General features: G+C 31.0%; 1 protein-coding gene across 2 annotated transcripts; it reads left to right on the top strand.

Moving 5' to 3' along the window:
* Positions 1-607: 607 nt before the first annotated feature.
* Positions 608-5,644, top strand: LOC127715997 (uncharacterized). Of its 2 annotated transcripts, none has more exons than XM_052222097.1 (2): positions 608-660; positions 3,637-5,644. In XM_052222097.1, exons 1-2 carry the CDS (start codon positions 654-656, stop codon positions 5,577-5,579), a joined length of 1,950 nt encoding a protein of 649 aa, XP_052078057.1. In that variant the 5' UTR covers positions 608-653; the 3' UTR covers positions 5,580-5,644. The 2 variants fall into 2 exon arrangements, with proteins under 2 accessions (XP_052078057.1, XP_052078058.1); XM_052222098.1 differs by lacking the exon at positions 608-660 and adding an exon at positions 1,233-1,349.
* Positions 5,645-17,838: the final 12,194 nt, after the last annotated feature.

The following is a 17,838-nucleotide window of genomic DNA, read 5'->3' as shown; positions in this document are numbered from 1 at the left end:
AACAAACAAAATTCAAAATTAAGGACATGACCTTGCTCTTTTACCTTGACCCTAATTTCCTCCAAGTTGACCAGGGACTGTATCGAAAGATTTAAGGCCTCTATGGCTGATAGTGTTTAAATTAATTCAAAATATCATCTATGATAATTTTTTAAAGGGAAATAACATAAGGTATTAATGGATCATATCTGTTAAACTTAACCAAAACATTCTTAAGAGTAGACGAACAATTTTGAAATTAATGTTTGTTGATATCTTTTCCATTTAAAGAGATATAAAAATAACAAGAAAAACGGGACGCAGGGAGATAACACTTATAAGAATAAGTGTTCGGTTACACAGGGTGAATGGGAAAATCTTATCACTGAAGGACATCATTAGCCAAAAATCCCTTCAATAAGTCGTGAAACAAACAAAAAACCTATATCAGAAGGTAGATTATATTAATAATAATAGTTGGTCACTTTATTCAAATATATCAGTTCTGTATAACAGACATAAATACACATAATAACAAAATTTGAATTAAACACAGTCATGGTACGATACATCTGATTTAAAAATCGATTTCACAATACCTTTAAAAAAAACGAAAGTAGATGTTCCGGGGTAATCCCCGTATGTAACCAAGTCAACAGTAAGTGTACAACAAAATGGCAGGTAAATAATATTGAATAACACTATTTTTCTCTTAATTATGTGTTTAAATTATTTCATATTTCTTATATGATATTCTTTTATCAATTGAACGAACTGGATAGGCAGTCCAAGCTTGATTTTGACACTTTAACTGGTTGCCGTCCGGTGTAGATTTATTTCCGTAGTTAATGTCTTTGATTGACGTATGTCTAGTTTGTCGTATCCTCAGTGTAGTTGTAATGCTATCTCATAAGAAATGTTGAAATGAACAAAAACGTTATTCTGTTCATCAACCAAAGAGCAGATAGGTTGATATTTGTCTGGTTTAAAACTTTATTTCCCGTCAAGTGATACTTTTAAAACCTTTATATTTGATTTAGAAACAATAAAACACTTAAAACCAATATTGTTTGCCTACTATCTTACACGAAACGAAATATGTGGAGTCATATTTCAGTAGGACATATCATTTCATTGAGGTGTCATCTATAATTCTTAATCGGTCAACCAAAATACAATGAAATTAATAAATATACAATAGGAACTATTTTGAAATTGAAAGAAACAAGTCATAGTGGGTCAATCGTTTTGTTTTAATTAAATATCAACAAATTTTAACTATAACTTAGTAAAAAAAACAACAAGGTTGTTAGAAACTCCACGTAAACGTATCCATGCACATAAAAGTGTACACAAAAGTAAAATGGAAGGTTAGTACTATTTTATACTTTTTTTGTTTTCTGGGATGTATATCTAAAACTGAATTCTGAGTTTTACTACGGACATAAGTTAAGTATACTTTTGTTACGAAAATTATGGCATTGTGTAAGCAATTCCTGTTATCATATGATCTTTTTCTAATTGCACAATTTTGCCATTTTATGTTGTTTCCGTGCAATATCTTGATACACGTTCAACAACTGGTTTTCATATAGTAATAGCTTGTTTTGATATAACACTGCAGCTAAATATTGAAAGAGAAGACGATTTAGTATAGGGTCGCAATGTTTCACTTTTGTGACTTTCGTCTCAGACTCGAAAAATTCAGTTTTGTACCTTATAGGTCAAAAGAGTCGATGAGCTCGGTCATATCTGATGTCACTATTTCAGAGTAATTAACACAAATAAACGAACGCACTGAGGAAAAAACATATGTTGTCCTTCTGCTTTTCAGTCCTTTTGATTAACAATATGATTGACTTATAATTCAGAATACTGACTGAAACTTGTTTCATCACTATCTTGAAAAGGCCACAATCTGTAAACAAATAATTAATGATCATATGTTACATAAGTTGTTTACCAGGTTATATCAGAATTACTAATAGTTACAATTTGTGTGTCTGGATACAGCGACACGATGTGAAATAAACATTTCTACCTTCATGTACACGATGTTTTCCTTTGATAATATAGTGATAAACTATTTTCATTCAAAATTCAATTAGGTAGCTCGAGCGCAGGGTTCATTAAGATTAAAAGTCTTATTCTCGTTCCTACTAAAGATTCATCACGAAGTGAAACTCCGAATCAAACTTTAACACGAACGATAACCTGAATTCTAGCTACAACAACGTTCAGATGTATAACTCGCACTCTTTCTGGTCTTGCAATGTGTTTCTGTACCATGGATCCTATATTTTAAATGATACTTGAAAATAAAATAAAAAAAGTATCTGAGAAATGTTTGTATGAACCAGCATCATGGTAATATTGCATGTAATAATAACAAAATTTACAAGTAAATACTTATCTTGGATGCCTCTATTGTACGTTTTGGTTTCGCACTTGAGACCAAGGTAAGATAATTTGTTATACAAGTGAGATGATTAGATGGTTATAAAACCATGTATTATCCATCATTTTCTACATAATTAGGAAATGCATGTACCAAGTCATGAGTATGATAGCTGTTGGCCATTCGTTTGATGTGTTTGAGCTTTGCTTTTTCAATTTATAAGAGACTCGCAATGAAGTTTGAAATGTTTGTTATTTTACTTCTATGTGAAGGATCAATTATAAATACATTATCCCGTTACAGATCAACTAGATTGTTCAAATCAAAATCTCTTGTTTGATTTCATGTAAATTAAAAAACGTAATCAAATTGATATATTATATTAACTAAGACTACTAGCTATACACATTCCCATTATTAAATGTTCGTATCACGTGTGCATTTATCAAACATGTATTCCCTCCAAGTGATGCTGAAACCTAGATCTTTGATTTAAAAACAATGAAAAATTTAAAACCAAAAATATTCGCATATAACTAACACAGTAAATAATCTGTGGAGTCATATTTCAGTAGGACATATCATTTCATTGAGGTGTCATTTATATCATTCTTAATCGGCCAACCAAAATACAAATAAATTAACAAATATACAATAGAAACAATAGAAACAATTCAAAATGGAAAGAATCAAAGTCATAGTGGGTAAACGTTGTTGTCTCAATCAAATATCAACTGATTTGTAACCATAGCGTAAGAGATCAAACTAGGTAATTGGCAAATCCACGTAAACATTTATCCAATTCTATCCATATTCTTTACGTCGGGGCATTTTATAGCATTCGATGCGATATTGTTTTTTTCTCAGTTGTTGAAGACCATAAATTTGCCTATCATTGCATGATTCACTACATTTGAACTATGGTGGATAGTTGTATCATTGGCAATCATACAATATCTTCTAGTTTTTATATTATTTTATATAAATCAAATTAAACAGCAATAGTTTCCTTTCTAACATATAGGTATGTCCGTTTTGAAAGGTAACTCTACACAAAAATGTCATCCAAAATGGATAATTTATCTTTCCCTGTTGTTATTTTTCCTTTTTCGATTGTGTTAAAAAAAACAGAATCAAATTTAAAGAAGCTTAGTATATACTAATGTAACTTCCGCATAAACCATTTGTTGTGCATTGAGGTAACAGACATTAAAGTGTAAGAAGCGTATTCTATGTCTTTTAATTAACTTTTTTTACAGAACCAGCAACACAAGACGCATCAATAGCTCTATATCAGTACCTCTGTCAGGAAATTGTCGGGTCAGAGGAAAATGTTAAAGCAAGAAGAATGATGAACACTGTAAGGGATTATCTAGAAAGCGATGACAACCAATCAATAATCACAAGTGGAAGTTTTGGAGAAGGACTCGAGATGCGAGGAAGTGATCTCGATCTTATGTTTGCAATGAAATATATTGAAGTTTGCGAGGACAATAATGTTCCTTTAAACCCTGATAAAGCATATTTTATCATTGAAGCAGACGAAATACAACCGGGATACACTCAATTACATCTGCAAAATAAACACTGTAATAAAAAGTTAAACATTTTGGAAATTTGTGAAGAGATTGGAGGTGAATACTACTGTTCAAACTTTCGTATAAAGCAACGATTCATCAACGAATTTGCTCCAATAATTCATGGACCGTGTACATCCGACAAGAAAGGTGTCTTTGATATTGCCTACTGCTTACATTGTAAATCATGGATAAGACAAGCACATCAGTGGATAAAACGCTCAAATAATGCATGGCCGGGATACGATGTTAAACAGTCTATTATAACACATGGTGTTCTATTTGTACCAATAGGTGTTAAGGGATCTTCAAAAGAAGATCTAGAATGGCGAATATCATTTTCCGTTGGAGAAAGACTACTGATCTATGCCTTTACACATACACAATTACTGTGTTATGCTCTGATGAAAATTCTTCTCAAAGACGTAATAGAGAATGACTTAGAAAGTAAGGACATGCTATGCACATATTTCATGAAAACAATTTTGTTTTGGATTTCTGAGGAAGTACCACTCACAACCTGGCACCCAGCTAACCTAATATCTAATTTTATAAAGTGTATGAAGAGACTTACATATTGTGTTGAAAACTCAGATTGTCCACATTACTTCATTCCTGAGAATAATTTATTTGAGAATAAAATGAAAGGACACGCACAAGAAACACTTTTGAAAAAGCTGAAGTCTCTAAATAGTTATGGATGGAAATGTATCTTATTTTCAAATCAAATCAATAAATTATCATTTCAAATTCAATCAGAAACGCCAACGTTATATTATACATGTTATAATAGTCTGAAAATAGTAGTATCTCCAACTGCTTTTTTGAGAGATGGTTTCATTCCAAGCACTCCTTCTTCATTCGAAAAAGAGGTTCACATGATGCAGTCTTTTAAGAGTTCAAATATAAAATACCTTTGTTCGTTCTATATGTCAAAAATGTGTCATAATAGATGCCAGGTACTACCGTTTGATGTAATGGACAATAACAAATCTTTCTATAAACAGTACAAAATGTGTATAAGTCATGTATTACTAAATACACGTGAAGATGCTGTATCTGGATGGCTGATGTTAGCTTCATTTTTCTATAAGACTAAACAGTTTCAAATAGCTCTAGACATCCTGCAGTACTCATTACTAAAATGTTCACCCGAAAAAATTTACAATGACTTTGATGTTTCAAATATTCATAATGAAATATACCGTTTGAATTTGTTTATGCAGATGAGTATAGTTCAATTAACAAAATTGCTGCTAGTAAATGAAGTGTTGTTTATTGAAAACTCATTGTTCACACCGAATGAACTCCTTATTGGAAAAAATACGACAGGCTTTCAAATACCACCAGTAGTTTATGCTCATTCCCTTCGTTTTCTTTGTCACTATCAACTTAATAATATCTGTCAATGTCAGCATTCTCTTAAAGACTTACAATTAACTATAGAGGAAGATTATTTCATTGCTGAGGACTCTGAGAAAGCTTCTTCATATAACATCTTAGGTATAATTTTTCACTTAGTTGGAGACAGAGCATCAGCCAGACAAGTATTAATGAAATCTATAGAAATATACCAAGATGTAGATTGTAATAGTGCGTACCGGATGCTGCCATTAATAGGTTGAATTATGTATGATAATGTATTTTAGTGAGTGAGGTGTATTTTGCGAAATTAAATCTGATTTGTGTGTTTTTGTTTTGATTTATTTATCGTGTTGATATAGGTATTTGCAAACTAATGTAATATATTAACCCCAAATAAAAAACACACAATTCAGATATGATATAAGAAAAAAATTCACACCTTATTTCAAAAATTCATATGATACAAGAGGGACAGGCAAAAACAATATTTTTTCAGGAGTCAAAACTACACGATAAAACACGAACACAAAGACAATTAATGTTCTTGTAACACGACCGAAACCACTAAAGACCCAGCAACACGAATTGCTGAAAACATTGACTTCTCCCGTGTCATTCTTTTTTATCAAGATCGAACTATCAACTATATTTCTAATAGCAAACCGAAAACTGGTATAATGGCGTCCTTTTAAGCAAATACAAATAAGTTGGTGTTTTGCCGTCGTTGGTCTATCGGTCGACTTTCCTGTTTAGACATTTTTATCTATCTCCGACTTATCTTATCTTTCACAGCAATTATCGACAACCATTTAGTGTACTAGTACTCTTTTAGCACTGTCTATTTGTAAAACATCATTAATGCAATCCAACTTTATAATTTAAATAGAAGTGGTATCATTGATAGATTTTAGTCAATGCCATTGATGGTGTACTTTTTGTCCCTGAGGGTAACATCATCCCGTTATGGTAGATAATCAGGTTTGTAAATTTAGATTACACTTATCTTTTGACTTTCAGTGCATTAACGACAGCAAAATCGTAGCCGAAAAAAAGTAAAAGAACACCAAGACATACAGATATATTAAGCCAAACTTTAACAAACTTCGACATAACTGTCTTGCTTCGAATTTATGATGTACAATGTAGAACTTTTCCTTATTACAAACAGTCTAATCAGTCCAATTTCATGTAGACTGGTGTTGCGAGTATAACTTTATAATTTACATAGAAGTGGTATCATTGATAGATGTTAGTCAATGCCACTGATGGTGTACATTTTGTCCCTGAGGGTAACATCATCCCGTTATGGTAGATAATCAGGTTTGTAAATTTAGATTACACTTATCTTTTGACTTTTAGTGCATTAACGACAGCAAAATCGTAGCCGAAAAAAAGTAAAAGCACACCAAGACATACAGATATATTAAGCCAAACTTTAACAAACTTCGACATAACTGTCTTGCTTCGAATTTATGATGTACAATGTAGAACTTCTCCTTATTACAAACAGTCTAATCGGTCCAATTTCACGTAGACTGGTGTTGCGAATATTTCATTGTGAAAACGGATGATGCTGATTTGAAGGTGACAACAGTCTGATGTACATGATTGATTGATATTTTCTTATCTAACACCAAGTCAACACAATGGTTATTTCGTGGCGGCTAGTTTGTAATGATAAATCCTACTAGTTGTTATTGACAAATCCTAATTTGTAAAAAATCACTCTGATTCGAACAAAATGTTCTCTGAAACTGACATAATCAAGATGATTGATTTCTTGATTGACAACATATCTGTTACCTTTTGAAGACGTGTTTTTCAACAAACAATCGGCATTCCCGTAGAAACAATCTGTGGCCCTCTTCTTGCCGACTTGTTCATTTTTTTTTCTTATGAGGCTGATTTCATACAGGAACTTCTTAGAAAGAAAAAAAAGAGGTCAACAGTATACTGTGGATTCATTATTATTCGTTGGATACCAATTTTCGTAGATTTCGTGGGTACAGGTGTGCCACGAAATTAGATGTTCAACGAATGCCAAATTTCCTATAGGCTTGTATGCAGACTTCGACAAAGCCACGAAATTAAATATCCACGAACATGAAAGTTTTCCTTAATCCACGAAATTTGGTACCCACGAAAATAAATGAAACCACAGTACTCTAACTTACAATACAAAACAAAATAGCTCTTGCCATATTGCAATATACTCTTTACCATGGTATGACTTTGTAGCAGATTCATTTTTTGAAATATTCAGTTAGAATTTGTTTAGGCAGATGACGAATGGTCAGTTGTCGAAATTGCTGTTGATAGATAACATATGGTTGTAGAAAAAGTGTACATTACTACCCGATGAATAACAAATCCAAGTAAAACGATGCCATACATAATATTGTATATGCACATTTTCTTTGTTTTATTTGCCAGTATCATTACAATAATATCATTCAATGTCGGTATTTTCTGCAAGATTTACAATTAACTATACAGGAAGACAATTTTATAGCTAATGCCTACGAGAAAGCTTTATCATACAACATCCGTGTAGTACATTTTCAGCTATTAGGGGACATAGAAACAGCAAGGCAAGCATTTGTTTCAAAACCCAGATTTACATATATACCATTAGGTTCCATTTTTAACGATGAAAACATTTGAACAAGATTTGTTTGAAAAAAATTCTTACGTCATTGATACATTTGATCACCATTAGATTTTGAATACTGATTATTAGATTGCATTTCTTTTTTTTTATTGGAAAACAATTTATAAAGATTTACATGAATACAGTTAAAGATCTAGATTAATATGTTTTTTCTTCTTAGAATTGTTTTCTTAACATTTTAAGTTTCTTCTTAAAATGTCAATTTATATCTTGAAGGCTTTCTTATGCACATCATGTTTCTTGAAGTATCTTTAAAGCTTCCACTTATTACAGAAGAGTAAGGGTAGCATTTTCAAGACTTGTTTTATGATGTGTCAAAATTGTCAATTATATTGGACTTTATTCTTGTATGGTTTGACTGTATTTTAAATTTTGTAGAAAGTTTTTAAATAATATCCATCGGTACAGATTTTAATAAATAAAAATGATGGTTTAAAAAGCATTGCCTTTGACATTTTAACCTAGGACAAATTTGTACGTAACGATTAGTTAAGTGAGAGGAATAACCTGAGGGTAAGATTTTTTTTAATTGTTAGAACAACATGATATTTGAAAATTTGATTTAAATAAATTGGTATAATTTTTATTATTTAGATTTATTATGTTAACATGTGAAACAAATTTGATTTAAATACACATAATGGTTATTATGCATACAATAATGCTCGATAGAATAATTTGAGACATGTTATATTTTTTCATCATGATAAATGTTTAAAATGTATAAAGAAAAATGAAAGTTCACAGTGCATACAAAATGAAGGAAAAATATATTTACAAGTTTCATCAGAAAAGCCGAAATTTCCATGAAAATATTTAAATGTATTTCAAAGTAATTGAAAATATGGTCGTTACACATTACAGTGAATTACTTTCAAAATTGTAATTAATTACAGCTAATTACAATTACATTTTAATTACCCCAGGTCTGGTTTCCTTTGACATGTAGCATGTTACTAAGATATTATAAAACTGTTGCCTAAACATCAAAAGATTATGTTTCAATGAATAATACGTACTGTACTACAGCTAGTTATAGGTTGCACTTTTTTAAATACAAACAAGTCAAATTCTCCTGTTCAGCCAAAAACTTTATATGCACAACTATATTTTTCATTGGTCAAAATATAGGGATGTGAGGCATGCTTTCTACATTTATATGCCTCGAAATTCTGAGAGTTTAAACTATTACTAAAATACTGAAATCTCCCTTCACTTTTGATATTCACCAGAATTTAATTTGGTAAAAATCTACATGCATTTTTTTTCTTGGTAAAATCCCAAGCTGTTTTCATTGAGATGAAACATAATGATCATATCAGGGAACCAGTAGGTGAACAAAACCAAATATCTTTGAATATTATATATATATCACAACGAGAGGCGTATTTTGTTGAACAACTTTATTTAAAAAATGCAAGCTAGAGGTTTCAATTTGATTTTATTAACAGCAATAAGCGACCCTATTGTGAGTTGCTGTTAAGCAATATCTAATTCTCATGACGTTTTGAGACCGTTTCTGTTATGGCAAAAATCATTTTTCTATTAATTCTATTTAGATTTAAAAAAATTGTGGAACATATTCACAGCCACAATTACAATATTACAAATGAGTTTATCGCTACTTTCGACCAAACTGACTTTTGTGTACATATGAAAAAGAGAAACCACCGAATAAATATAAAAAGTAAACTTATACTATGGCCGGTTTCTCAACACAGTGTTTTCAATGTTGCCATCTTCTTAGAGGAGACGGACTTATATAGAAGTCATTCAAGTTGTCGAAACCCTGTATTTTATTGTATAATTGTTAAATGTGCACTTTTGAACAATTAAATATTGTTAGACATGAGAATTCTGTGAATCATTGCTCATTCACCCACCCCCACAAATACACAATTTGATGTCATAGGTCAGCTTCGATTATCGAACAGTAACATCGTGCGTTTAAAAGCCTTTTTTTTACAGTTCAGACTAAAATAGAATCTAAATAAAAAAAAAAAAATTTGAACTGAAAAGTGCGAGTGCTTTGTACTTTGATTAACACATCGCATATCTGTTGCTATGTAATGTAATTCAAGCAGTATGTGACCGTTGGAAGTCAGCATTCACTTATCGGATAGTAAATAGAAATGTAGGAAATTTAACTCAATATGGCGGGATAGAAAAACCAAGAGACCACTTTCTTCGCATCCTTTATTCATATCACACATCATAAAGTGTGATACGAAATATTTCTTGTAAGGCGAAATAAAAAGATTCATAGATTTACAAATACGGATGGGTGAACTTTGCAATCCTAATCAATAAGATGGAATATAAATAACCCATTTGGCAAATTGGCGCGTAACTAGCATGAAATTAAGCTCAAGTGTTTAGCTGTTTTATCTCTCTAGATGGCCATATCTTTTTTCATACAAAATTTTGAATTCTGCGAAAGGCTTACGATTTAAAGATTCTAATTAAAACCAGTCTTGTTGGTAACTCCTTGTCAAAACTACTGAGGGAACTGATTAATATGTATATGTACAAGAGTGAATAGCGAAAATCTACGTTTTTTTATTCGTTAACTTGATAAACACAAACATGTTTCTTGAACTTTTTCATATGTTGTTTTAGTAAACAGGAGGCATTCAAACACAGAATATAAGTCAAAGACAAACTGACAGCACCATGGTAACAAAAAACAAAAAAACAATGAAAACATAAACTACAGTTTAAAAAACATTACAGAGAAAACAAACACAAAACATCCTCTAATTGACACACATCAACACTAAATGAAGAACATTCACACTGTACACTTGGTACACATTATATTCAAATAACACATTTTGTCTCTTTCATAATCAATTATGTTTGAACGAGAGATTTTTCACAGTCGTCAATATCATTTTAATTTTTATCAACATAAAAAGTAAAATAACAAAAATACCTAACTCCGAGGAAGCGTAATCTTCAAATTCAAGTATCAAAAATCCAAAGTAATAAGTGTAAGATATGCAAGATTAAAAGTAATAAGCAAGAACGTAATAAATAGATACAATGTTCACAGTATATTGACAACATAAAGGTGTATATGGGTAATGCATGAAAGTGAAGCACTGTGTGATGGAGACAGTTGATAGATATAGCTGCTTTCCATCTCTTTTATCACGACAACTACACGATTATAAGTCAAAGATGAATAACCATTACAAGGAAATATTTTTACGCCATATTACTATTTGAGGGTCTATGGAGGTAAATATCAGTAATGATGAAGGCTTAAACAAGCAATTGCAATCAAAACTATGTTTTTATGGTAAGGATTATGGAACGATACTTGTTCGATTTTACTGCATATTTATTATGAATGCTGGGGACAAAAAAAATAAATAAAGCAATACAAGTATAATACAGCAAAAAATATTAATCACATAGGTTGGTAACTCTAAGAGAAAAGAAGATCAGTGTTGCTCATGCGTTTGTATTTTTGTATAAACATACTGCAATCTACAATCAATCGTAATCACCGATGCTGCATCTGGTACCCCTAATGCATTAATACGCTGGACACAGAAGGCATAAGTCTTCTCCCAACAATTTGTCCGATGCAAAATAGAAAACAGCAGATAACTAAAAATTGTGTGAAAAAATCATATTTATATGATTTAGGTTTTTTTTATATTTACTCTCCACATATAGCTAAGCTGCTGTCCATATTACTTCCACAAAGACTCTTTGATAAAACAAATATGTATTCCAATCTCACAATTTAAACCAAGACTATCGCAGATTAATTAGGTCTTTCCACTTTTCTGTGGAAAGACCTATTGTATTTGTTCTGATTATTATTATTATTATTATTAGGTCTTTCCACTTTTCTGTGGAAAGACCTATTGTTTTTGTTCTGATTATTATTATTATTTTCTTCCGCCAAATTTTATTCTCGCGTAACATTTTTGTTTCGCAATATGTCGCTAAGATATTTCTTATATAGTATCATACAGTTTATGCGCTTTTTATTTTCACCCATTCTAAGCCAAACAATTTTCTTTGTAAGAGTTATCTCCCCAAACACTGTTTTCCTTGTGACTACATCTACTCCGTAACGGCAAAAGAAAGCGACAAACTTATTTTATAAAATTGCTCTTTATATCCTTCGCATGATTTGTCCTATTTTGACCGAAGCAATATGAACACTCCATATGAGAGCTATTTCCCCTTATGCATGTGATATAAGTAATATGCATTTCTAACTGGTAAACCATAAGTGATAGAGACCTAGGGTCTTTTGAATTGAGGTCCTTGGTCCAAAAAAATGAAAATTAGGTCAAGGTCAGAGGTCAAGGTCACATTCTAAATTTTGATTTTGGCTTATTTTCACTTACTTCCAAAAACCGTACAAGATATCGACAAAATATTTTTACTAAATTGTAAGTTGCGACATGTCGTAACACATGATTTGGTTGAAAGGGTACGTTGACCGTAAAAGAGAGTTTTCTCCCTTTTTATATTTAAAATTACATGTATGGTGGTATAACTCATTTACCAAGTATAATAAAGACCTAGGGTAATATGATTAAAGGTCCTTGGTGTATGACCTTGAAATTGAGCTCAAGGTCAAAGTTAAATTTGATGTTCTAGATTTTGACCTTTGCTTTAACTTCATATTTAAACACGATAAAGCCATGGGACTTTTTTTATTAGGTTGCAATTTACATGACCTTGAAAAGCCAACCGGAAGTGACCTTGTGTAAACCGGAAATAGCTTTGTTTTGTACTTATTTGATGTAAAGTGTATTGAACAATATATTTTTGGAATCAGTATCAAGTAAACTATCAAATAAAAGCGGAAGTGACATATTTCAAACCGGAAGTAACAATTTATCTCCTTTATTTAGAAAAAAATGTATAGAAACTATATATTTTTAGAATCAGTTTACAATAAGCTATCATTTGACGCTGGATATGATATTTCAAACTGAATTTTCATAGTTCTATTTCAAAATTGATCTGTATGGATGGAAAGACCTTCAATTGTTCTCTGAACAATTGGTTTTTAATTATTTTTTTTTTCTTCCGCCTAATTTTGTTCTCGCGTACAATTTTTGTTTCGCAAGATGTCGCTTAGATATTTCTTATATAGTATCATACAGTTTATGCGCTTTTAATTTTCACCCTTTCTAAGCCGAACAATTTTCTTTGTAGGAGTTATCTCCCTGAACACTGTTTTCCTTTGTGACTGCATCTCCTCCGTAACCATAAAAGAAAGCGACAAATTTATTTTCTAAAATTGCTCGTTATACCCTTTGCATGATTTGTCCTATTTTGACCGAAGCGATATGAACACTCCATATGAGTCCTTTATTTCCCCTTATGCATTTGATATAAGTGATATGCATTTCTATGTTGTAAACCATAAGTGATAGAGACCTAGGATCTTTTGATTTGAGGTCCTTGATCCAAAAATAAGAAAATAAGGTCAAGGTCAGAGGTCAAGGTCATATTTTAAATTTTGATTTTGGCTTATTTTCAATTCTTTTCAAAAACCGTATAAGATATCGACAACATATTTTTACTATATTGTAAGTTGCGACATGTCGTGACACATACATTTTGGTTGAAAGGGTACGCTAACATTAAATTGGAGTTTTTGTACTTATTAAATGTTAAAGTATATTGATTCATATATTTTTTGGAATCAGTATCAAGTAAATTATCAAATACAACCGGAAGTGACATATTTCAAACCGGAAGTAACAATTTATCTCCCTTATTTAGAAAAAAATGTATAGAAACCATATATTTTTGGAATCAGTGTACAATAAGCTATCATTTGACGCTGGATATGATATATCAAACTGAATTTTTATAGTTCTATATCAAAATTGATCTTTATGGGTGGAAAGACCTTCAATTGTAAGGGAACAATTGGTTTTTAATTCATTATTTTGTTCCCTTTTTTTACTTATTATTGAAAATTACAAAGGTCTAATTTTTACAAATTATACCTTATAAGTTAAAATTCGTCAATTTGATAATTTTTAAATATAAAATGCTTTGTTAATGTGCTCGTACTTTAATTCTCCGTAAATGAGTATCTTAATACTCATAATGGGTTTTCATGTATCCGAATTATATCAGTCATCAAAGTTAATTCTGAAAGCTAAATGAAATTGAAATTATTACTAACAGGATTCCTGGCTACTCCACAAACTAAATCTCAAATCTCCTGGTGCAGAGATATATGTCAGAATAAATAACTTTTACCAGCTTCCAATGTGCAAATTCAAAAACAAAAATGAATCAGATTTATCAACAATGTGTACACTACCTGTATTTAAAAGATAAACAATCTAGTATCATCTTACTTTAACCAATGAATATATGTTAGAAAAGTCATTAAGAGGTTTAAAAAATATTTAAAAACATTCTATTGTATGATTACTAAAAAATACTATTTTACAACACAACTTATAAATGTATTGGCATTGCCAATACGTTGAATATCATAAACTAACCTTAACATACATGTATGTTATCATCCTAAAATTTAAAATGTATTTACAGAACCTATCCCTATGTAACAGTGTTATAATGATATGGTAAAGCAAACTTGAGTTCCTATAATGTGCTTATAAAAATAGAATTGTCAGTGATTTGAAGCCTATAATTTTTAAATCCAATTTTATCGTTTGCCAATACGAAACATAAAATCTTTTATTATTTGTCTAACGTAATTGATTTTCAAATTTTTTGATACCAATGAGTTGTTGAACTCTCGTCTACTGATTTATCAATATGAAAGATAAGTCAAAGCATAAAACAATCTGCTTGAGCTGTGAAAACAATTCATTGCTATCAAATTAAAAGGAAATGACCACAAAAAGCTTAACATTTGTTCGAAACAATGAAGATCGATACACCGACATATGATCACATTATCAGATAAAACATAAAAACAAACAGTTCTAACATAGTATTAAAGATAAATATAATTTCAGCAGTAATATAAATAGGTAAATTTGAGATAAAATAAGGCCATAATAGTGTAAAGTTTATCTAATTATATCTACTTCACATTGACTATTAATAGATAGGTGACAACCAAATAATGGGCAAAGTCCCTATTCATTTATCAAGGTAAACAAATACTGTAAAACAAAATGGCTGGTAATGTATATTACATTACACTATTGTGTTTTTAATGTATATTTTTAACATTATTTTATTCGATTATTTTTAAGACATATAAACGTATCCAAGCGTTGTGTCAAGAATTAAATTTCAATGATACTTGTCTACTTTAACGTATATGAGATCTTGTCGTTGATTGGTTGAACACCTTTGTGACTTTTGACCATGCAATTGTAACCAGAAAACCATTTTTTCAATCCTTCTGTTTTTCTCGACAAAAAAGAAGTCAAGATGTAAATGCCGCAAATTGATAATATGTGTGCTATAACACCGACGTCTGAAGCTTTGGAAAGGTTCTGCCTAAACAAAGATTTAAAAGACTGCCACATGTTTGATGTGTTTGTCCCAGGTGTGGAGTTTGTTATTCATTGGTAGTCGTTTGTTGCCGTCTATCTGTTTTATTGTTTTAACCTAGAGCAGGTTTTTTGTTTCTTTTAATTGTTTATAATTTGCTCTTGTCTGTTCTTTTTATAACTTAATTTACGGTTTATGATTTGCTACTGGCTAAAAGACAAACGGTAATTTAAGTTTTTGTAATATCCAACTAATAATGTTTTAAAATTAGATGGTTGCCACATTGGTTTTTATACCAAATGTTCTTATTTGTATATTTTACAGACATTTCGTAAAATGACTGAATTCTTAGGCACTTAACAAAACGCATAACCTTGACAGGCAAACAAACTGAATAGGAATAGCTAGTCATTTTGTAAAATGTTTAAACAAAATTCAACAAATTGTCTATTCAGTTTCAATTTACCTGTAGAACTGGAGTATAATTGATATATGAACACCAACACAATATTTTGTAAAAGAAAATACCTAATGGTACAGTAAATTAAGTTTATAAATAAAACACCAACGTTTGTATGTCATATTTTTGTTTTAATGAAAATGCTTCACATGTGTTCTTACGTTGTATTCCAGATAGTAATGTTATGACTGTCTTGCCAGGGAGACAAGAGTTTACAAAAAAGTAAAATCACAAAAATACTGAACTCCGAGGAAAGTTCAACAAAAAAGTCCCTCATCAATAGGCAAAATCAAAAGCTCAAACACATCAAACGAATGGATAACAACTGTCATATTCCTGACTTGGTACAAGCATTTTCTTATGTAGAAAATGGTGGATTAAACCTGGTTTTATAGCTAGTTAAATCTGTCACTTGTATGACAGTCGCATAAAATTACATTATATTGACAAAACAAACAGACATAATAGGTAAACATGTCAAAAATAGGGGTACAGCAGTCAACATTGTGTTATAATCTTAATCATTATAAAGACAGAGCCACGTCATATGTAACAAATAAACAGAAAAAGGCATATAGACATAGCACATTAACAAACATGAAAGACAAGCATACAAAAATTATACCATAAAACAATAACACAATGACGGGATGTATAAGTGCAGTGCCACGTCAAATGAATATCACAAAAAAAAAAACCCAGACTAAACAGTAAAAGAAATATTCATAAAGACAAATATAGAGTATTATAACACGTTATTAAGATGATAAACAACGTCAGTACACATATCTATACTTCAAGACCATCGTGTACTATTTGTGAAGTTGATACATAATATTTATGGTACCTTCCGATGAACTTTTTTAGAACAAAGACGAGACATCCTTTGACAAACCCCTGGTTCATCCACTTTTTGCTCAGACACTGGTGACGTTTTACAAAGTCTGCGTAGGAGCTGCAAGCTTTTGAATACAGAATATGTCGGGAAATGTATATCCCATATGCAGGTGAAGTTGGTATATTGCTACTAAGGTGGGGGAATTGATAATTTCAAAATTAAAATCGTCTCGTTTGTCATAGATTCTGGTACTGAGATGACCACGTATGTAAAATTCGAAGTATAGGTCTAAAGATGAAACAGAGGAAGCCGTGTCTGTTGTTTCTGTAATGTCTAGTTCTGGGGGATATGTTAATGGAACCCAATCAGAAAAGTTTGGATTGTTAATTGAAAGAACCTCATCAATAGATCTGAATGTGAAATTAAATGATCTTGTGCTTTGATATTCTTGTTTTTGACAAGTGTATGAAGGAATTCCATTTCATATGAAAATAAGAAGCGGTCAGCAAGGAGCGGCGCGCAGTTCGTTCCCAAAGGAATGCCGACAATTTGTTGAAAAAGGCTATCTCCAAATTCAACAAATATGTTGTCAATAAGAAACTCCGTTTTACTGATCACCTGTTCCTCTGTGTAGCCTGTTTTGTTCATTATTAACAAAAAATGTCGTATGGTATCCCAAAATTATAAATTTTATCGTATGCTACCATTTCTAAGTTGAAAAGCATTGTGGATTATTTCTTTTAGACGATTTTTCAATTTCACATTGGGAATGCTTGTATACAGGGTTGAAAAATCTAATGTTTTGATGGAACTTATTAAAGAAAACGATCAAGATGTAAAATTATCCAGAAGTTCTTAAGAGTATTTTAGAATCTACATATGGTTATTTACACTACCCGAGTAAATAGTTTTACAGAATTTCTGACGACCCTCTTTCACTGCGGACAGAATTTTTGTCAATTTAATGGACAATTGTTTAGTCGAACATGCAGGTGAGCTTGAAATGTACTGTTGATTGTACGGAAATTTGTGAAACTTAGGTATCCAAAACAAACAAGGTAAGTCCTCCGAATT

The sequence above is a fragment of the Mytilus californianus genome, unplaced genomic scaffold (genome assembly GCF_021869535.1).
Source record: "Mytilus californianus isolate M0D057914Y unplaced genomic scaffold, xbMytCali1.0.p SCAF_9, whole genome shotgun sequence".
In the NCBI taxonomy this organism is placed as follows: domain Eukaryota; kingdom Metazoa; phylum Mollusca; class Bivalvia; order Mytilida; family Mytilidae; genus Mytilus; species Mytilus californianus.
This window is presented reverse-complemented; position numbering and strand designations above follow the sequence as displayed.